Genomic DNA, 21,582 nt, shown 5'->3' with positions numbered 1-21,582 from the left:
GTTTGAAGGAAGAAATTACATCTTTTGTATAAGTAGTCCCCGGGTTGCACTTATTGGTGACAAAAATACACTGCCATTGTACAGTAAACTATACTTGTATCATAGGTTACAAAAATTGTTGACAGCCAAAATGAATCTTTAAGAATGAAGGGACCCTTTAATAGTTAATCTTTGGGCTTAAGGAAGAAAAAATAGACCCATACTGAATTTCAAATCTCTTAAAAATAGGAAGTGTTTTAGCAGCTTAAAACCTTTCAGTTATATAAAACTTACTACACTAGGATTTACTTTGTAATATAGCTTACAACCAAATCAGCTATGCATATCACTGGCACTTTAGCACAAGGGCAAACTTTAAAAACAAATTATTTCGGACCTTTGAAATTAGGCCATAGTATAAGAAAGAGTCAATGGTCTTACATTTGGCAAATTCATACTAAAATATTCTATTTTTGTAGAATAAATGCCAACAAAACTTTACAGATGCTACAAGTTTATTACATGTATTTGCATGGCTCTTTCCTAGGTACTTTAAACTTTCAGATTATACAGCTCCCCGCTTTAAGCAAGGTTTGCAGGGATGATTTGCAGCCAGATCACTGTCAGAATAGCTTGTGCAGTGCTGTAATACAAAAATGTATTTTCAGAGCTACTCAGTGACCACCAAATACTATTTCTACAAACACTGTTTTGGTGCATTTGTTGGCAAACACTTACCCCCACTGTCTGTAAGAAACAGGGCCACTGGGGTATATACTGTCGCATCTAAATAGCCCCTAGTGCTCCTTCCACATTCACCACTGTACAGTTTACTAAAATGTAACTCTAAGAAAAATTCACGTTTTCTTTTGGCAGTGCATCAGGTTGTTGGCATGTTACCGGTTTGGGTATTTCTAGGACATTAAACTTTCCAGTACTCAACTAGTTTTCAATCTGTGTGCCCTAACTAGATGCTTATAATGAGATTCACTAGCTTTCAACAAGTAAATCTACTGATCCATGAATGATAATCTTGAATCAGTATTTTCCTCCAACAGGCAACACAAAGAGTTGATTCCTTTATCATTCCCCAAATCTAAACTCGAATGGTTTCACTTAAGAGTTACTCAATTGAGAATAGTTAATATCAAGTACAATTATCAATAATTTAGATATTTTAAGTTGCACTGATATTACCATTACATCACAGTGCACACAGTACAAAACGAGATGAAGTCTAATTATGTTTTCTATGTTAATTAGCAGTTTTACACAAATAGATTAATTCCCTAGTGAATTTGGTCTGAAACACCTGACAACTACCCTTAAATGTAACTAAAATTAAACCTTAGTACTTTTTCTTGTTTTATACCCAGACTTTAAGTAAAGTTTTAAGTTGAAATGTCACTATTTCCTTATCAGAAGGATAAAAAGAAACAGGAACCCACCGGCTTGGTGGTTTAGGCAGAACACTTGGTGACGGCCGCTCACTAAATTTGGCTCCAGCATAGTTCTGAGACTTAAAAAGTAAGCTGAGACTTGAGAAGCCAGAGGGATTATTTGGAAAATGTTTGTTCTTTCCCCCATTTTGCATGGCCTGCCATGCAACTACTGAGAAGTTATAAGCATGTCCCTTTTTTTTTCTTACGAACAATCTTCATCTGGGAATTCTGATCCCTGGTCTTCTGTCTATTAAGCTGTTGTTGGTCCTTACTAACATTTCTAGATTGAGGGCTGGAATGTTCTACCTCTCTCCACCACCCATCTTCAGCTTCTTTGTCACCTTTCAGTCTGCTTTTCAGATTGCAGGATTTCCACTACCTGTCCTCTTTCTTGCTGCCAAGCCGGGGATAACAGATGTTGCTTTCTGACGGATCCTTTCCTTTGTCTCAATATAGAAGTTTTCATGGGCCGATCCGCTGAGTTCAGCCTAGGAGCTGAGGCCAACATCTGAGTCTCCCCAGCCCACAAGTTTGAGAGAAGTCCTGGCGACTTCACGCTGGGGCCTTGGGCGGTGGCGGCTCCACTCGGCAGCGAAGCTCCCCTCCCCTCTCAGGGAGCAAGGAGGCCCAAAACGAACAAGGCCCATGACCACCAAGGAGCTAGCTGCTGGTTGCCTCTGCGTCCCGACTCAAACTCCTCCTTCTGCTTCTACCAACTTATTTAACACTTTTGATGTTTTAAATTGTGGCAGCACCAAATAGTCACCAGTACCATGTAGTCACCGTTCTCAAGGATCTTAAAATTTACTATGTGTTAATCTATGAGGTATTGTTTGGCTTGTTCTTCCTTTTATGTAAACTAGACTAATTGAATTAAATCATCACTTCACATTTATAGTTTGCTAAAAAACTTAAAACCTGGTTTTTCTAGTATGCTGAGCTCTTCCATGTAGTGTTCAGCATTTGTATTAAAATTGAATCACATTCACCTTCCTGGCTTTACTGTAAATAAGATTCCCTCTCACTCTAACGGATTGGCAGAATGAGAAAAACTGTTCCAGGAAAGAGGAATTTCAATGCAAGGAAAACACACTCTGGTGAATAAAGTGGTTTGGAATTGCTTACCGTAATTTCGATATTTTCTCAGCTATTTTTGGAAAATTCATTCATTCATCCTCAAGCAAGAAGTTAATTCAGTATTCTAAGTCTCCATGCTGTGAAAAAGTCCCAGTTCCCTCCCTCTGCGCTTCTTAGCTTCTCTCAGGAAACTTTTCCATTCCTCTGTCCCCCAATACTGGGTTCTTTTATCTAATCTCTGTTCAGAAATAATTATCCGAAACTTGAAATAAGGCAAAGAGATGATTCCGTGACTTTCAACATGCTAGAGCATTTTCTAATAATGTTGCCTGAGGTTTATCTAACTCTCTAGGCAATATAACATTGCCTAAGAATTATTAGGACCCAGATATTTTACAGTCCTGTAAAATTAGAGGTTAACATGTAGAAAACTAATAGATGTGATTTTTCTTTTTGTCTAATAGAAAAGATAATCCTAGGGGTAAGAGTTAAGAGGTCATATTTCAGCATTCTTTTTCATCGAGTATATAATTTCAAATTCCACATATTATCAATTTATCGGCTGTGTTATTCTGCTGGTTCTCCCATAAATGAATTATATAAAACCTTGACAGACAATGCTCACCATCTGTTTCTATGAGATATGTGATTTTAACAATGTCAGAATTTTGTGTTGAGTTTTAGGGAGTCTGAGAAATGTGCTTATCTACAAGGACCCTGTACAGTAGAGATCAGCCAGTGGATCAAAGAATGTCACCTTTGCTTCCAAGATCTTCTGGATCTTACTATCTTTGTTTCAGAGCTGCTGAACTGGTTGGTGAATTTCTTCCTAATGCAGACAGTTGGCTTCTTTTGACATTTCATGTCCAAGTGTGGTGGTATTTTATGCGTCTGTCTCTTGTGGTTACGACATCTTTGTTTTTCAAATCTACAAGTTAAAAAATCCTGTAGTGTGGCCGGCCCTGTGGCCTAGTGGTTAAGTTCTTGCGCTCTGCTCTGGTGGCCCCAGGGTTTTGCCAGTTCGGATCCTGGGCACAGACATGGCACTGCTTGTCGCGCCATGATGAGGTGGCATCCCACGTGCCATAACTACAAGGACTCACAACTAAAAATATGCAACTAGATACCGGAGGTCTTTGGGGAGAAAAAGGAAAAATAAAATCTTTAAAACAAAAAATCCTGTTGCATTGGTTAGTCATAACTACAGGCTAGTTGGAGATGGCAAGAGTTAGTTATTGTCTTTCAACACAAGTGTGTGAAGAATTTGGCTAGGTCCCAGAGGGCATCTCTAGGGTGATCATCTGGTAGACCTCATGGAATTTAGGGACTGGAAAGCCTGGATGTGGAGGTCCAGCTGCAGCATCACTATGAACGTCTGAAAGTTTTTAAAACTTTCAAGAAGGTGAACCTGAGTAACGGAATTGAAAATATATGTCAGTGTTACTTTTGATAAGAAATTTCATGGTTTGGGGCAGCGAAATGCCCCAGATGAAAGAGAGAGAAAGTAGAGGCCTGTAGCATAGCAGTTTGTGATGTGGCTGAACACTGGAGAAATTAAAAAAATGATCAGTGTATGCTGTTATCTACTCACAGGGAGCTAACCACTTGCAGGGGTTCAGTTTTTTCACTTTTCTCCACGAGGGTTTTTTTTTCAAATGTGTGTGTGTATGTATTTGCTGCCAGCTTTCTGTATTCCAATTAAGGAAAGTTTTCCTTCAAAGAGGGAAAGGGACTAGGTATTTCAAGGATCTGTTTGTGTTTGTAGTGCTATGTATCAGTGCAGGGCTTTTCCTGAATATTCTGGAAATTGAATTTATCACAGAAATTCATCATTTGTTCTCACTATCTAGATATCCACCATTAAAAAGAAGAAAAAGGAATGCAAATAAGTGTTGAGTGAGCAATTAGTCATCAAAAACGTATTAATGATGGGGCCAGCCTGGTGGTGTAGTGGTTAAGTTCATATGCTATGCTTTGGTAGCCTGGGGTTTGCGGGTTTGGATCCCAGGCGCAGCCCTACACACTGCCCATCATGATGTGGTGGCGTCCCACGTACAAAATAGAGGACTACTGGCACAGGTGTTAGCTCAGGGACAATCTTCCTCACCAGAAAAAAAAAAAGTATTAATGAAACTTGTAAAGAATTTTTAACCAGGGAACTCAATAGAGAGCTATTTGTGGGTCCAGGTTTACACATTACTCATAATCAAGAGAAATCTGTGAACTAATGAAACTTGTTTGATAAACAGCTATATCTATTTTCCCCTGGTTTTATCATGTGTGGGGTTTAATGCAAACAAGTATCGGATTTGCTTGATTTTATTTTATTGCATTTGATGTAAGACTTGATTTTTCTTATGGAAAAGTCTGATTAGTGAACTTAAATTTTTTCACCCTGCTTATGGGTCAGATAAGTTATCATTGTTTCCACAAAATATTTCAGGTTATGAAGAATACAAATATTTGTGTTCAGTTAAATTGAATTATGACAGATGGTGACTTTATAGCACAGAAAAGGATTGACGTTTTTGAACTTTAGTTTTTGCAAATTGTTTGGACTTAGTCTAGTTGCACTGTCTTTTACAACTTTTCAATGTCATCTTTTTGACAACCTTTTAATATCACCAGTGGTCGTATTACCCTCTAGTGTCAAAGTAAGTGCTTGAAGGCTTTAGGATAATATTAAAGTTGGGTAAATTTATGGGAAATCTTTGGTTCCCCATAAAGTTTTAAAAGAAATAAAAATTCACAGAGCAAAGGTATGGAGCCTCTTAGCACAGTTTTGACTTGTTTTTTGTAAAGCTGAAATTGAGAAGGTGAGTTCCATGTGGCATACACCTTATCTTCTAACAGGGTGATAAAGTTAATTATATTTTGAAGTTAGGTTGACAGCTAAAAATGATATTGTTATGTAGCTATATATATATTTTATATGTTTAAGATTATACATGTATATAATGCATATTAAAATTAATAAGCAAAATAAAGGTATGTATGATAAAGCTGAGGGACCTGGTAGCTTAAAATTGGCCTTAGAATATTCAGTCTGCTATAAAGAAGGTATTAAAAGGCTATTGTTTACCCTCCTGTAATCTGCCCCAAGAGTGGAGATTCCTAGCTTGTCAGAATATTCTGAGCCCTTTAGCTAACTTTTGTCACACTATTGAATTCTTAAAACAAAGAACAAAAATTTGTCACGTCTGAAAGCTCTTAGGTTCCTTGTTAATTATGCTGTCACCTTCTGTAGGCTTGTTTAAAAAAGACTGTATTGTCACTCTAGCTATTAAGATATCAATAACCATTCAGCTATGCTTTTGTTTAGAGAAATAAAACTATGGAGGTATTACCGCATTCAGAGTCATCTTTGGCACTTTGTAGGTGACTAAAGCACACAAGACCTCTTCCCTTGGCTGAAACCCATGACATGGAATCAGCAGCAACAGGGATGCTAGGAACAATGAGGTATATTTGGCATGCTCCACCTTTCTTCATTAGCTTAACACTATTTTAGGATCTGCCTTGAGGAAATGTGGGGAAGATCTGTCAAGTCAAAAAGAAAAACTCAACCTTTCCCGAGTAAGCTTATTAATACAAATATGTTTCATCAGCAATTGTATACTTGCCAGGATGGAGAGAGGGGCTCTAAAGATTTGTCAGTGCTCTCACTGCAAAAATTAACCAAATTTGTATGAAATAGTTGTGGATTATACCTCAATAGAGGTTTATACTTTCTTCAATTGAGAACAAATAAATTAATCCGATCCATTCAGTTTTGTCATCAATAGGAAGTTTCCAGGCTTCCTGCATCTTGCCTGAAGCCTGTGGTGCTACAAGACAGAAACTTTGTATTGCAGAAGACAGGACAGCAGGACTCACTAAAAGTCACACTGGAAAGGCCTGCACCTAGGAGTTGACTGTTGATACAGGCTTTTCAGTGTGAGCTGTCATTGCCACTGTGAGGGAACACTTGTAAGGCCACAGCAGGGACTGAATCAGGTCCCTAGGGCCTCTTTAGTCCAGAAGCAGCTGACAATATGAAAGCAGACTCTGGCCAGGAACCAGCAAAACACAAATAACTGTATAGGGGTGGATTACAGAATCAATGAGGAGATTTAAATGTGGTCAATGATCTATTTTCTGTTGGGCATATGAAGTCCTTTTCCTTTCTTCTTGATCTATTTCTAATCCTCAATTAGGGAAGCTATACTTATGCAACCTGCAATGACACTCTTTTGGAAATGTATCTCACTCCAACTGTTACCTTCAGAATTCTGGAAAAATACCTTATGGAGAATCTTAGCATGGACTATAAACTAACACCTCTCCAGAGGAACATGAGGATGACGATAATTCTAGTTCTGAACTTGGGTTTTAGATGAATGTCTTCTTAATGAATGTCATCTTAAGCTCAGACAAATATATGGAATGAAATTTACTTATTCTAACCACCATATATCCCTAAACAATCAAGCCATTTTATAGATAATGTGAAAGATATTAATTGCCCTTGTTTACAAACCTACTTAGGGCAGTAGGCAGATTCTATAGTCGTGTGTCACCTAATGTTGGGGATATATTGTGAGAAATGCAATGTTAGGCAATTTCCTTGTTGTGTGAACAACATAGAGCGTACTTTCAGAAACCTAGATGGTATAGCCTACTACACACCTAGGCTCCATGGTACTCATCTTCTGGGACCACTGTTGTATACGTGGTCTGTTGTTGACTGAAGCATCATTATGCAATGCATGACTGTATTACAGTGACCATTACTGAGATCCTTCCTCTTTCATGGCCATGTGCTTATTATCATAGGTCCAATTAGAGCCAGATATTCTTGTTCCCAGGATATAATTGAGGAGATTGATAGTGCAACCAGAGCACAGATGTGTCCTATCTAAGGATAAATTTCATTTAATCATGTATGACAAACTCACTTTTTAGGGACAATGGTTATAGTTCGTCTGTGGAAGCAATGCCTACCAAGCTGCCTTCTCAGGAAGCTGGACTGATACCTGTACTGAGACTTACAGGATCTCTCCCAGCCTTACAGGTATTAAGGAAGTTCATTTCCTGGCAGGCCAGGAATCTTGGGGGGGGGGGCGGGGATTGAGGGACCTCAAGAAAAAGGAAATCTGTCATAGTTAAAAATACTAGGAGTGAACCTTGGTGGAGACATTTCTTGGTTTTGGTCCCCTAGTCTGGAAATACAGGAGCTAATAAGATCAGTAAAAAATAAAAAAAACCTTGGAATTTTGTAGTGGTAAATGAATATTCCTTCCATAATCTTTAGATTCTTTGGTTTTAGTGGTTGCTCAACATCATTTTTCTCAAGATTTGCTGACATTCAACAAGAGGGCTATGTGTGTTTATTAATACCTTTTACTATAAGTATGTGAATGAATCAAGCAAAACAGAATAAAACACACGATATAAATGTACAAGTTCAGAGACTACATGAGACCTGAAGGATGAGAAGGAGCCACTGTGTGAGAGTCAGGAGGAAGAATATTCTTGTCAGAGAGCTTGCCTCATGTAGGAGAGAGCCCCATGTGCTCTGGGGTGTTATTAGGATGCTTGGAGTACCGCAAGTGAGCAGAAGGTAAAGAAAATGAGAGATGGGCGACAGATGGAGAAGGATACGGCCACGTCAGGTAGAGGCTTACAGGCCATGGTAGGTAACTGCATATTATTCTAAGTGCATTTGGAATCCTCTGAACATTTTTGAGCAGGGGAATGAGGTGATTTTGTTAAGGTGCTTAAAGATGACTTTGTTCCTGTCTGAAGACAGTTAGAAGGCATTGGGGTTGAGGATGGAAGGCCATGTTGAGCTGCTGGTGAGAGGGGCAATGGCTTGGACTCAGGGCTGGCGGAAGAGAAGGAGAGAAATGACTTCACTTGAGCATGTTTTGTAGGGAGAGCCAAGGATATTGGTGTTAAGGGAAAGGAGGAATCAAGGATGGCTTTTAGATTAGTGGTGTGATTAGAAATGGATGCACCCTAGCTCTCTTGGCCAAGATGGTATTTCCTCCTACCCAAAAATGTTTTGGGGTGGGGTAAAGTTGGAGAGGGAAAGAAATCAGTGATTTTTGCAAATGTTTATGGAATATCTACTGTATGTTAAGCACTATTCTAGATGCTCACTAAATATTGGTTGAAAAAGTTTTGTTGGGTTCCAGTGGGCGTGCCCATTGGTGTTCTAGTGACTAAGAAAGATCAAGGAAACAGTTCTGAGGGCCTCAGAGAGTGGGTATAGGAGCATTGAGCGGAAAGAAGGAGGAGCCTGGGACACCTAAAGCAAACCCATTCCAAGGTTCTATCCTTGGAGCCACAGGGGACTGAGGCCCTACCTCTCCCTCCCTTCCCCATGGCTCCGGAGGCCCTGGTTCCAGCCACCTGTGCCACCTGCATGCCCTATCACTACTTGTGCCTCTTAATTCCATTATTGCTTCAAGTTTAAGCTGTCTAGGTGGAAATTCCCCTGGTAACTCAAGTCTCCTTTGGCCTCCTATCTATTTTCTGGAGTTGTATTGTCCAAGATGGTAGCCTCTAGGCATATGTGGCTATTTAAATACACATTTCAATGAATTAAATTACATAAAATTAAAAGTTTAGTTCCTCAGTTCCACCAACCACATTCAAGTGCTCGATAGCCATGTGACTAGTGGCTACCATATTGGGAAGCACAGAAAAAGAACATTCCCGTCATCACAGATGGTTCTACTGGACAGCATTGGTCTAGACACTCCAGAAGACACCCCTGAGTTATAAATTTACTAATTCTCCTCTGTAAAGAGTTTTTCCTTCTCTCTCACTTTTCCCTTCTGTAGGCGTGAGCCTTCACTTACAGTTGCAGCAACCTGGGTAAGTCATTTAAACCCTTTGAGCCTCAATTTCCTTATTTGTAAAATAAGAATGGAAATAGCACCATGGCTACCATGTGCAGGAAAAGAACTTAGAAGGGAGCCTGGTATACAGTAAGAGCTCAGTAGATGTTGATGATTACTATTCCTCCTGCTGTTGTTTTCTTTGTTGTGATGCCAAGTCATGCATGAACATAAACCACCACTCTAAAAATAGCCCCTGTCTTTCTGCACAAGATCCTCTTTCACTCATGAACAAATTAAATCTCTCTCGTATAATGGCTGTCACATTCTGTTTGTGTTTTGGTAGGAAGACTTCTGAACAGCCTAATAAGTCTTGGGACCAAACTAGAGAGGGTAGAGACAAAGGCCCTACCCTGAGAATTTGGAATAGGGCAAGAATAGGAAAAACAAAGCTGAGAATTTGGCTAGATGAAACCTGGAGATCAGGACAAGCCACTAGTTTATCAGTGGAAAACTCACAAATGGTACATTACCCATAAGTGGCTGAATGACTGTTTGCAGAAATACATGGAATTTTCATATCCATCAACAAAAGAAAATGAAGAAGAAAGATTTACCCAGAAATGAGAGAGGACATTTAAAAGAAATGTTCTTTCCACCATGTCATCTGGAATGTCGAGAAACATCTTTCCTGTGACAACTCCGGCGTTGTTAATGAGGATGGTCACGTCACCGACTTCTTTTTTAACCTGGACACAAGTGAGGCAAACATTAATTCATTGGAGGTGTTACCTTTTGATATTTATTTTTCCCAATCATCATTTTTTTTCTTATTCAGATAGTTTCTTTAAAACTAGGTATTTTATCTTGCACATAGAAATTTAGCAATTTTCAAGTAACTTTATGATCAATTATATTGAGATAAAAAACCTTGATTTGTCAGTTTTGCTTTAAAAATCTTGATTTTTTTTGTATAGAGGTGACCTAAAATTGCAACATATTTTCTCTACCTCCTATTTCTGTTTGCGACTACCCTTTCCTGCTAGCTGGGAATGCCATATGATGTGTTGTACGCATCATGTCCAATTCTGTCTCCCTGAAGGCTTCTGAACATCTTCCTTCACCTGACAGTTAGGTCTCTCCTCAGCACGGTGTGGCTGACAGCTACTTCTGTAGGTGTCTTCTTCCTGAGGCTTATGTGAGCTGAGTGGCAGGAGCACATACCACTCCCCTAGAGCCTGGCCAGTGCTTGGCATGAAGACATCCCAAACACTTATGTGTTTGACCCACTACCCAGAGACCTCTGTGAGCCTGTGCATTTCTGTCCAAAAGTCCTCCCCAAATCTAATTACTGTCTGTGGCTCATGGTCCCCTGAGTCCCCCAGCTGCGCTACCGCTGATGTGTCCTCAGTGTTTTCCTTCACTTTCCTTTTGAACTGGCCACCTTGCCTATTTGCATAATCCACAACATACCACCAGCCCTCCTCAGAGGAAAGCATGCTCCAGAAAAACCCTGTTTTTCTCTGTTCTACCATTTTGTCTCAAATTATGGCTTTCTAAGTGACATCGATAAAACTGATCTGGGGGCAAAGCATGATGCATGCTGAAACAATGATTTGGTGGTTTTGTTGCCCTGAACTGGATCTTTCGCACTGATACTATAGTCTGTTTCTTTGCTTCTGAACAGGAAATACTAAGTACTACCTGCCTTGACTGATTTTCTAATTCTTGGTCCAGGCACTCCTGTGTTGAGCCTTCTGGAGCATACAAATGGGAGACATTAGGTCAGTATTGCTCCCGACGTGGTCGAGTTGAACAAGCTCTGAAAGGAAGGGTTGGTATTGCTGAGCTGGAGTTGGGCTGAGGGATTAGATGCCTCTACTTTGGAGAGAGGCAAGACTGAGGGAAACATCTGGAAGAGGCTAACTTTTGAAGACGAACATCTCATTGGCTTGATGAAGGACACAGTATGAAGAAGTGTTCCATCTTAGACTGATTGAGGGGGTGGCACCCTGGCCCAAGACGAGGGTGGAATCTTTGGTGTAAGACACTCTTGAATACTTAAGCAAAACCTCATGGTCACTGTCATGCTGTTCAAGGAGAGCTGAGCCTTCAGGACCCCAGAGCCAAGAGGAACTTTACTGAGGCAATGAGATTTAATTTTCACTGCAGCTCTGAGAGTTGGAGAAAGCATTATTATCCCAGTTTATAGATGAGGAAACAGAGCTCTGAGAAATTAAGATTTTGCCAAAAGACCCACAGCTTTTGACAGAAATAAGTGATTCACACCCAATTTGGATTCACACACAAAGGAGCAAAAGCTCTTTCACCCAAATTTACTACTCTGTAGCTGAAATGGTTGTTGCTGTAACAAACCAATCCCAGGTGTATGCACGTGCACATATGCACAGTAATAAATATTCATAACTGATTTGGAACTGGACATCTGGGAATAAGGTGTAAAGCTAGTTATTCTAACAAAAACAATTTATTTGTATACTGAGTTACTATGGTAGAGATGAGAATGTCACCTCAAACGAATTTTGGGAAGTTAATGACTCTGTCCCTTTAGAATGTTGTTATTGCTATTCAACTCGCCCACAAATTTCAGGGGTTTGGGTAAGGCCCATGGTTTGCTGAAATTCTGGCAAAGTCTAATGCTAGTATTTGGGTTTCTTGGGAGCTGACGAATAATTGAAGCTAAACAGAAAAGCAGGTACCGTAGTTGACTTAAAATAATTCTGTTTATAGGACTGTGAGAAAAGAAAAAAAGTTTAAGATACATTCAAAAGGTGAAAAGACAATTTTTGGTTAAATTTTTCAGCCTGGCTTTTTACTAGACAGCAAGAAAATTTTAAACAAGAAGGAAAGATTTATTGGGGGGAGGTGCAGGAGGTATAGTACTTTTGATCAAAGGAAGAGGATTATGAAGAAGTCTTTTCATTGCTCACCCATTCGTTGCTAACTGTCTGGGGATGCAGCATGGGCTCTGATGCTGGGTGGGAAGAGGCATAACTCACCTCCATCACTTATCTGCTCTATGACCTGGTCAAGTTCCTTAATCACTCTCCGCCTCTGTTCATCATCAGTAAAATGGACAAAGTTATAGTACCTACTTCATTAGGAAGGTTATATGTGATAACGCTTCAGACTTTTTCAGGAGTCCTGCTCTGGCTCGTCAGTGGTGGCACTGGAACTGGACCCCCTGCTGGATAGACTACTTCTTGGAGCTTACTCCAAAGACATTTATCTGTGACTCTTTCCTGCTCTATTTCTTTCCCTTTTGCAAAATAAGAACTAACTTTGATTCCACTTGATCTGTTCTAAAATACACTTAGAGATCTGTAATACCATATTCATATGGTGATGAATGGCAAAGAACAAATCCTATGGGATCTCAAACAAAGAAGGAGGCAGTTGAAAATGAAGGGGAAAACTGAAGAGGATGGTTCAGAATGTAGGTGTCACAGAATAGAGATTCAATAAATATTTTTTGAATGAATAAGTAAGTGAATTCTAAACTTGGAGCTCAGATTGCCAAAGGAAGGGAAAATCCCTTGGGGATTCTGTTATCAAACTGCATTGTAAGCACCCTTTCCAATCATAGGGCAGTGGATGGGAGATCAGACTTTGACTTCAAGCTACCTGCGTTGAGTTTTGGCTCTGCCTATCACTAGTTTTAATTCTTGGGCAAGTTGCATATTCTCCCAGTTCCTCAGTTTCCTCATTTGTAAATTGGGATGATAATAATGATATACTCCCAAGAAGCCTGTGTTGTGTGGATTAAATGAGTTATTATGTGTATAAAGTGCTTAGAATAGCTCCCTGCAATATAGTTTTTTGCTGCTTTTTGTTTTGTTTTATCTTCACCCAGTTTTGAGACCTTGGCTAGAGGCCAGTCAGTTCCCTTTCTTGAGCAGCTGCTTAAGACCACAACCCAACCCCTTTTTGGGTTCTCACACCATGTGCTACTATAAACGTTTCCCACTTGCCTGTTAAGGTACTAGACAATGAGGGGCAACCTCTATGCCCCAGAACCTGCCGAAATGATTCAAATTGTCAATCCTAAACCTGCTGACCCTGCCTCTCCTGTTCCTACCTGCAGAAACCAGAATAAATGTTGTTGTCCATTTTTTCCCCCAATGCCCTCCTGACCACCCAAGTGTTTCCGCTGGTGGCCCTACATGGCATGCTGTGTCCTCCCCAGGGAACTGTGAGCGTAACCGTAAAACTCTTTGCAGTTTCCCTATCTTGATCTGTGTGTCTGGTTTCACCACACCTCACTCAAGGTAATATGGGTAAAACTCTACTCAAAAGCTTGACCATTGTTGTTAGAGTAACTGGTAACTACACAATAAATGTTAGCTCTTACTATTAGAGTACTTATCAATATTTAGTGTGAAGTTAGAATGAGTATCAATAGGCTAAATCAAAGATGAAATTAAGTCTAGAAATATGCTAAATGCTTCTAGCCTATACTCCACACCCTTTCGATCCTCAGTCCGTGATGATAATGGATATGTGTTAGAATCATAAAATATGGACAAATTAAAGCTGGATGTGATCTTGAAGATTGTCTAGTCTGATCTTTTCACTTTACCGATAAAGAATCAGGGACCTAGAGAGCGCAGGTGACTTGGTAAAAATTGCACAACCAATGAGCAGCAGAGCCAGGACTAGTGTTAGTTTCTACTGACTCCCAATGGTAAACAAGTCACCAAAAAAACCAGCTGGGCAACAGCTCAGAAGGCTCATCAAATTCCCACATGCATTATTTTATTCTGTGCCTCTTTTTTGGAAGCTACACAATGAGATTTCTGACATACAGAGTCAAGCGAGAGGTGCCTAGAGATCTCAGGGGGAGTTTATGAAGATCTTTTCTTCTCCTTTCTTTGTAAAAGTACATACTAGATACAGTATTTTTCCTGGGCAGAGAAGTTACAAACACCAGTCAGCTTACCTGATCAGCAACTCGGTAGATATCTTGCCTGTTGGTACAATCACACTTATAGGCAAATGCTTTCACGTCACCCTTTTCTTTGGCCAGTCTACATGTTTCTATATTGCCTTCTTCATTAATGTCCCATAGAACTAAAATGGCTCCAAGGCTGGCAAATTTTATGGCCATTAGCCTCCCAAGTCCACTTGCAGCTCCTGTTATAAGTACAATCTCTCCAGCAACATTCTTTTTTTTCTTGGAAATTATCTTGTAAATTAAAGATTCTAAAAGACAACGTAGAATTTTTCCCCAAAATGTGACAGTGTCCAAAATTAAATCCATGTTGATTCACTGAAGGAAGAAATGTCCTCGTAAGGAAAAAGATAACTGATATATTCATTACATTATCAAAACAATGGCAATACACATACAGCATTTAGTACAAGGGAACTTACCTCTGAGACGTTAATTCTCCGGAATACATATTTTAACAACTGCTAAAATTGTTGAATTTTTAAATTATAGTATAAATAATGAGTATGAAAACATTTTATATTAATAAGAATCTTTCCAATTTGCAGGACACTTTCTTACACGTAATCTAATTTGACCTACAGGTAGGTTATAGATTACTAGCACAGCTTTACAGTTGAAGACATAAGGTCTTTGAGTCTTGACTTGCCCAACATTATGTGACTAGTAAACCAAGACTTTGGATTGTCAGTCCAGCCAATTTTCTATTATTTGAACTTACTTGATGATTTCATGTATAATAGAAATTTGCTTTTCCTGAGGCAGTTGTTCAATAATATAAAAATTACATTGTAATACAAATAACGTCTTTATAGATTTTCACCTGATCCTTTCAATATTCCTCTGAGAGAGTCACGCCAGCAACAGTTGTTGCTATTTTATAGCGAGAAGTTGAGGTAAGAAAGATTGAGTAGCTTTATTCAAGGTCACATAACTAGCTAATAAAATAGGCAATATCAGAATCAAGGACGGAGATCTCCTCTGTCCATAGTCCAGGCCTTTACCAATAGAACAGGCTTTTCTTGGAGCTAACGTGTCCTTTTCCCAGACCCATCTTTTAAAGAAATAATAGAGCATTTTTTGGTTTTGGTGACACTTCCTTGATTTTTTTTTTTTCTTCTTAAGATTGGCACCTGAGCTAACAACTTGCCAATTTTTTTTTTGCTTTTTCTCCCCAAATCCCCCCAGTAGATAGCTGTATATTTTTAGTTGTGGGTCCTTCTAGTTGTGGCATGTGGGATGCCGCCTCAACGTGGCCTGACGAGCGGAGCCTTGTCCACACCCAGGATACGAACCAGTGAAACCCTGGGCTGCCGAAGCAGAGCACACGAACTTAACCACTCGGCCACGGGGCCGGCCTCACTTCCTTGATTTTTGGTAATCATATTCTGCTACACTTGAGCATTCTTACATAATCATTTCACATTGAAGTTAGACAGGACATCTACAAAACCCACATTAAAACGGACCACAGCTGCTTGAGGAAATAACAACCACTAGCAGCACAATAATAATAAGAATGGCAGCAATACATTTGGAATCTTCCTACCAGGCAAGTTCTAAGTGCTCTGCATGTATCAATTCATTTACCTCTTGCAAGGGTTGCCCTGTTTTACAGTTGAGAGAGTTGAGAGAAGAGAGTTACTAAAAGGCTAAGCAAACTAGCCCATGGTCACACAGTTAATATAGTGAGAATGGAATTTGAACCAGCACAACCAGCGCAGTGACTTCACTGTCCAAGCTCTCAAAGGTTAAGAGATATAGCCAAAAAAATGGGCGAAAGTTGAGTTTGGTAAAAAGAATTGTCTTTGCATTACATCTACTGCATTTTAAGTCAGTCAGGAATTAATTTTGAGATGTCCCTGGGACCCAAGTGTGGATGCCAAAGGACCTAGGCTGCCTTCATATTGCTGTCAGCCCTGAACGTGAGAAATTTCCACTGAGAAAGGATAGAAAAAGAGCATTATTGCCAAAACACAGTTATAAAAATTTATGTCGATTATGGAAGAGAAGAAAAATCCCTGGGAAAGCATTTGGGCCTTCATTGCGTTCAATGAATATTTATGGAACATGAGTTAGAGTCAAAACATCAGGTGTTGAATTTTAAAGATGCTAAGTTACAGTCCCTGGCATTGAGGAGCATGGCATGTGGTTCTGGAGCTTCACCAGTAAGCACATGGCCACAGAGTGAAAAGTGCTGCAGGTCAAGTCTGGACAGAGGCCTAGGGGCTGGGGTTGGAGGACAGGGAGTGTGGTGCCTCGCAGGGGAATGAGGAAGACAGGCAGGGAGGAGTGCATTTGAGTTTTATCTAGAAGGCTCTCTTTGAGACAGAGCAAGGAGAAAGGGCATTACCGATCTCTCCCATTAACTCACTTGGATTTATTAAGAATATTAAGTATCTACCTAAAGGTATTATCCTTGGAAAATTTAGGAACTTCCACTTGCCTTAATGTTCATTAAGAGTTAATGCAGATTTCAGGTTTATAGTTACGAAAGAGATCAAGCTATAGAAAACTCACTCTCTTCTTCAAGTTTATATAGACTTTTCTGGCTCAAGCACAATCCTGGAACCTTGTAGCACATTTCAATTGTAAAAGGAACCCATATCTTAGCATCTGTTAAAAACAAATGCAAATGTGATGGTGAGGGCATTCTGAGTCAAAGGATTTCTATGTGGAGAACAAGAGAAGATTGTGACCTTTCTCATAATTTTTCTGTTGGAGAAAGTTTATTCTTAAAGTAGATGATTTATCTTGAAAGAAATTCAAGTAACTTTTTATAAAAATTACTAAATTTCACCAACATATTGTTATGCTTTAGGAGCACTCTGAGGACAAGAGTTTTGATATTTCGCCAATCATTCATTGTTTAAATGTTCCTTCAACTGAGAGATGGTGCTGTCAGGCCGCTGAAAGCATTTAACTTTGGAACAAAGAAAGAAAAGCACACGTAAGACCTGGATGTAGAGAATGCTGCCTAGAAAAGACAATTGCTCACAGGTGGATCCTTGGTTAGTTGTGGCAATCCGACAGTTAAAAAAAATCGTTACGCAATTGTTATGATGAGCAAATGTCAATCAAGTCTGAACTGCACTATGTGCTTTGTATGCCTTGTTTTATTTAATCCTCAGAATATCCCAGAGGGGTAAGTATGACACTCAGGTAGGCCCCTAACTCACCAAGAGGTAAATGTTGTAGGTAGAAATGAGATTTGAGCCCAGACCATGATTCCAGAAGTCCTGTTCCTTTGACCACTGCACATGTAACTTCCCCAAATAACTTTCAATAAACTGGGCTTTGAATCACGATGACCTTCTTTCATTTTTCAGGCATATACTGAATGCTTCAGGTTAAAGGAATGGCCACGAAATGGAGTGAGTATTCACACAAATACCCAACTCAGGAATGTTCAAAATATTGAAATAACAAATATAACAAGGCATTTTGTAAATTGTAAAATGCCTTGCAAATATTGATTTTTATCATTGGCAGGAGACTCTTTGATAATGGTACTGAGTTTGCAGCTAGCCATCCATAAACATATTAATCACTGAGGCCTAGAAACCTTCTCTCTACTTTTCAGAGGATGCATCTGCTATGAAATTGTGGAGGAGAACTTGGGAGAGGGGTTTGCACAGGAGTTCATCTGAGTCACATTCTTCGCATTAGCTGTTGGTAAATGTGCAAAAACAGTTAGAAAAGAAGAATAAAGAGACATTTGAGATGATAATAGAATTACCTCCTGCCGCTATTTGGGAACTGCACTACATTGTGCCCAGAGAAACTAGCTCTCAGCAGCAGGTACCTAATGTTTTCTCCTGAGTGGTCAAAATACATAAGTCTCACCTGCAGGATAAGGTTGCACTCCAGCAGCACAAGAATCCTTCTAGGAAATGAAGCAACCAGAGCTCATGTCAGCAGCCAGAAGCTCTTAAATGATGCTCGTTTTATGTCTTCTCTCATGGCTTTTATTTTCTCTGTGGGTGCCAGATAAAGAGAGTCAATTGTGAGAATTTACCTGGGATTCCACCCACATTTACATTGCAGCAATGTGGCACTTTCAGTTTCCAAAATGGCCTGGAGTAAAGGTGTGTCCTGAGAAGTAATTTACAGGCATAATACTGCCATTACCATCAGCCCTGCCCTCCCCACCCCCTCAACTCCATGGGGATAAGGAAATCTTTACTTCTATGTTAGTGATGTGGGGTCGGTGAGCCGAGGAGTAGAAAGAAAGATTTCTTGAACTCTCAAGGTCTGGCAGTGGTGCTCTTTTATTTGGAGAATAGTACAGAATAGCATGGGGACAGGACCCATGGGCAGTCAGAGCTTCTGCTCCTGCATGGGGACAGGATCCATGGACAGTCAGAACTCCTGCTGCTGCCCTGAGTTGAGGGTTAGGGCTAATTTTATAAGGCATGGGTACGTGACTTATTTTTACTGGAAAAAGAAAAGATGATGTAAAAAGTCATTAAATGATTTCAGTGCAGATGTGGTCTGGTTATTGTGCAGTCATATAACTTTTAGATACGAATCTGGCCATATAGATCAGCACGTAGGTGAGGATGCCCTGGGCTTCTCTCCCTGGGGCAGCCCTAATTCATACCATAAAAAAATCCACCGGGTCATATAGTTTGGCATGTAGGCGAGGTCACCTTGGGCTTCTCTAGCTGGGGCAGCCTTAATCCACATCATTAGGATAACAGAAATGCTTCTTTAGCTCTGTTAGGAAAAAGTGAAAGTTTCTGACTCATCAAAACAACTTGATGATCAGGATACATTATTTTCCTCAAATTTTTATTATGAAAATTTTCCAATACACATAAAACTTGAAAAAATACTACATAGGTGTTGCAAGAACCTACACTTAGACCAAAAAATTGTTAACATTTTACCCTATTTGCTTGCTTGTTCCTCTTCTCTTTTGATGAACTATTTAAAAGTAAGTTGCTGGATTGCTGGGAAGGTGGTAGCACAGGACTGTGAACTCACCTCCTCCAACGGACACAACACATTTACAACTACCTATGGAATAATTATCTCCGAGAGAGCCAGAAACTAGATAAAAAGAAACCCGACAACAAGAGATAACACTGACTGAGGTGGAAGAGGCAGAAATACCCCTTTGCTGAGGAAAAACCCACGTTCTAGCTGCAGTGCTTCACGGCCAGGAGCAATCTTAAGGTAACTTTTCCTGGAGGAACAAGTGATCCGAGTGGGAAAGCTATGCCACAATAAGCAGCTTTTGAATTCAGCACAACTGAAATGAGTGTTATAGTACTTGGCTTTGCTGGCTATTAAAACCAACAGGGAATACTCCCAGAAAAACTATTGAACATAAGAGAAAGAAAAACCTGCTCTTGAAGGGCCCACACACAAATTCACCCATTCTGAAAACCAATGCAAAGTCACTAGAAAGAAAGATGCACAGGCCTTTGGTAAAAGAGAGTCACTTGATAAGCTCTGAGTGTGTCTCAGAGAGGCAGAAGGTGGCTGGGACCACCTCACCAGGGGCTGAGAAACTGGTGGCAGCCATTATTGTGATGTAGTACAGGTGTGCTGACACAGATGCTTTCAGATGCCATTGGATTTCTTCCCCTGGCCTGTTAGTGCAGAGGTTTGCCCCACCCACTAGAGCACTGATTTAATCCAGCTCAGCCAGGTGAAGGTAGCCCACCCTAGGGACTGGCCTTGCCCACCAGAAAATGAGCAGGGAACTTGTGCACCCTCATAAGCAGGGTGTATGTGACCTATGCAGTAGGGCAAGTAGGTCCACCTCCATGGGGCAGGGCATGCACAGGGGTGGGCTGGCATAGGCAGGGTCTGGAAGAGAGGATCTCCTTCAGTGGGGCATTCACCCACAGGGCAGGACTGCATTGATGCGGTGTGTGGGTGGTGGGGCTTGTTGGCTGCATGAAGTCTTGTGCCACTGGCCTTCTCAAACAGCCACACAGGGGACCAGCCCCACATTCCAAAGCCTGAATGGATTGTGTGCTGCCACACGTGGGGCTGGGCCAACCCAGCTGTGCTCCTGAGAGAGCTGATAACAGCCTCTCAAGCTAGAGGCCTATTGCAATTGTGAGCCCCTGAGACTAGCAACCAATCGTGCTGGGGTTCTGACTCACTTAACAGCAAAACAGCAGAAGGTGTGTGCTATTAGACCTTGGAATCAGTTGTCCTGGGGCTCCTCCACCCAATGAAGTGACTAAAGTGATCATAGCAGCTGCAAACAGCTGAGCCTTATAACTGGCTGGCCAGGGGGAGAGTCTAGCCTACCCATGCACCTGCAGCAAAAGCAACCTCACCATAAGAGAAGGGCACATGTAGCCCACACAGGGGACACACCTGGAACATTTGGAACTGTTGATTAGAGGGAAGCACATTGCTGGGCCTCAAAAAGCATCTCTCACATAAGACCACATCTCCAAGAACAGGGCATGTAGCTGATCTACTTAATACATAGATATAAGCACAGAGAAATAGGCAAAATGAGGAAACAAAGGAATATGTTCCAAATAAGGGGACAGGACAAACCCCTAGAAAAAGAACTGAAAGAAACAGAGATAAACAATCTACCTGATAAAGAGTACAAATTAATAGTCATAAAGGTGCTTACTGATCTTGGAGAAGAATAGATGAACACAGAACTTTAACAAGAATTGAAAAACATAAAAAGAACCAATCAGAACTGAAGAATACAACAAAGGAAATGAAAAATTCACTAGAGGGAATCAACAGCAAAGCAGATGACACAGAAGAATGGATCAGTGAGCTGGATGAAAGAGTAGAGGAAATCACTCAAGCTGAACAGAAAAAAGAATGAAAAAGAATGAGGACATTCTAAGGGACCTTTGGGACAATATCAAGCATACTACATCTGTGTTCTAGGTGTCCCAGAAAGAGAAGAGAGAGAGACAAAGGGGCAGAGAACCTAGGACGTTATAGCTGAAAACTTCCCTAACCTAAGAAAGGAAACAGACATCCAGGTACAGGAAGCAGAGAGAGCACCGAACAAGATAAACCCAAAGAGGCCCACACCAAGACATATTATACTTAAAATGATATTTCGCCAATCATTCATTGTTTAAATGTTCCTTCAACTGAGAGATGGTGCTGTCAGGCCGCTGAAAGCATTTAACTTTGGAACAAAGAAAGAAAAGCACACGTAAGACCTGGATGTAGAGAATGCTGTCTAGAAAAGACGATTGCTCACAGGTGGATCCTTGGTTAGTTGTGGCAATCCGACAGTTAAAAAAAAATCGTTACGCAATTGTTATGATGAGCAAAC

The 21,582-nt window shown here is 40.4% G+C and overlaps 2 protein-coding genes and 1 pseudogene across 7 annotated transcripts in view; 1 reads left to right on the top strand and 2 right to left on the bottom strand.

The window, feature by feature from the left end:
- The window catches only part of LOC103561805 (short-chain dehydrogenase/reductase family 16C member 6-like), a 45,876-nt gene extending 27,196 nt beyond the window's left edge, over nucleotides 1-18,680 (bottom strand). The window contains exons 1-4 of the mRNA XM_070630581.1: nucleotides 18,484-18,680; nucleotides 18,144-18,274; nucleotides 14,286-14,615; nucleotides 9,943-10,074 (exon numbers count right to left, since the gene is read on the bottom strand). Of these exons, the coding sequence (XP_070486682.1) occupies nucleotides 9,943-10,074; nucleotides 14,286-14,606 (453 nt within the window). The 5' untranslated portion in view covers nucleotides 14,607-14,615; nucleotides 18,144-18,274; nucleotides 18,484-18,680. The remainder of the gene's footprint in view (nucleotides 1-9,942; nucleotides 10,075-14,285; nucleotides 14,616-18,143; nucleotides 18,275-18,483) is intronic.
- Nucleotides 1-21,582, top strand: part of LOC139085059 (uncharacterized) — a 77,622-nt gene that overhangs the window by 39,270 nt on the left and 16,770 nt on the right. The window contains exons 3-6 of one of the 6 annotated variants that reach the window (XM_070630584.1): nucleotides 5,877-5,960; nucleotides 7,443-7,551; nucleotides 9,329-11,109; nucleotides 17,627-17,671. The gene's annotated coding sequence lies outside the window, so the exon portion shown is untranslated. Of the gene's footprint in view, nucleotides 1-5,876; nucleotides 5,961-7,442; nucleotides 7,552-9,328; nucleotides 13,897-17,626; nucleotides 18,276-21,582 lie in introns of those variants that run through there. The other 5 variants (XM_070630585.1, XM_070630583.1, XM_070630586.1 and 2 more) reach the window with 5 other exon arrangements.
- On the bottom strand, nucleotides 1,198-6,744 carry LOC139085060 (proline-rich nuclear receptor coactivator 2-like; annotated as a pseudogene).

This window comes from Equus przewalskii, chromosome 8, assembly GCF_037783145.1.
Source record: "Equus przewalskii isolate Varuska chromosome 8, EquPr2, whole genome shotgun sequence".
Classification (NCBI taxonomy): Eukaryota; Metazoa; Chordata; class Mammalia; order Perissodactyla; family Equidae; genus Equus; species Equus przewalskii.
The sequence above is the reverse complement of the archived record's forward strand: the minus strand, read 5'-3'. Positions and strand labels throughout refer to the sequence as shown.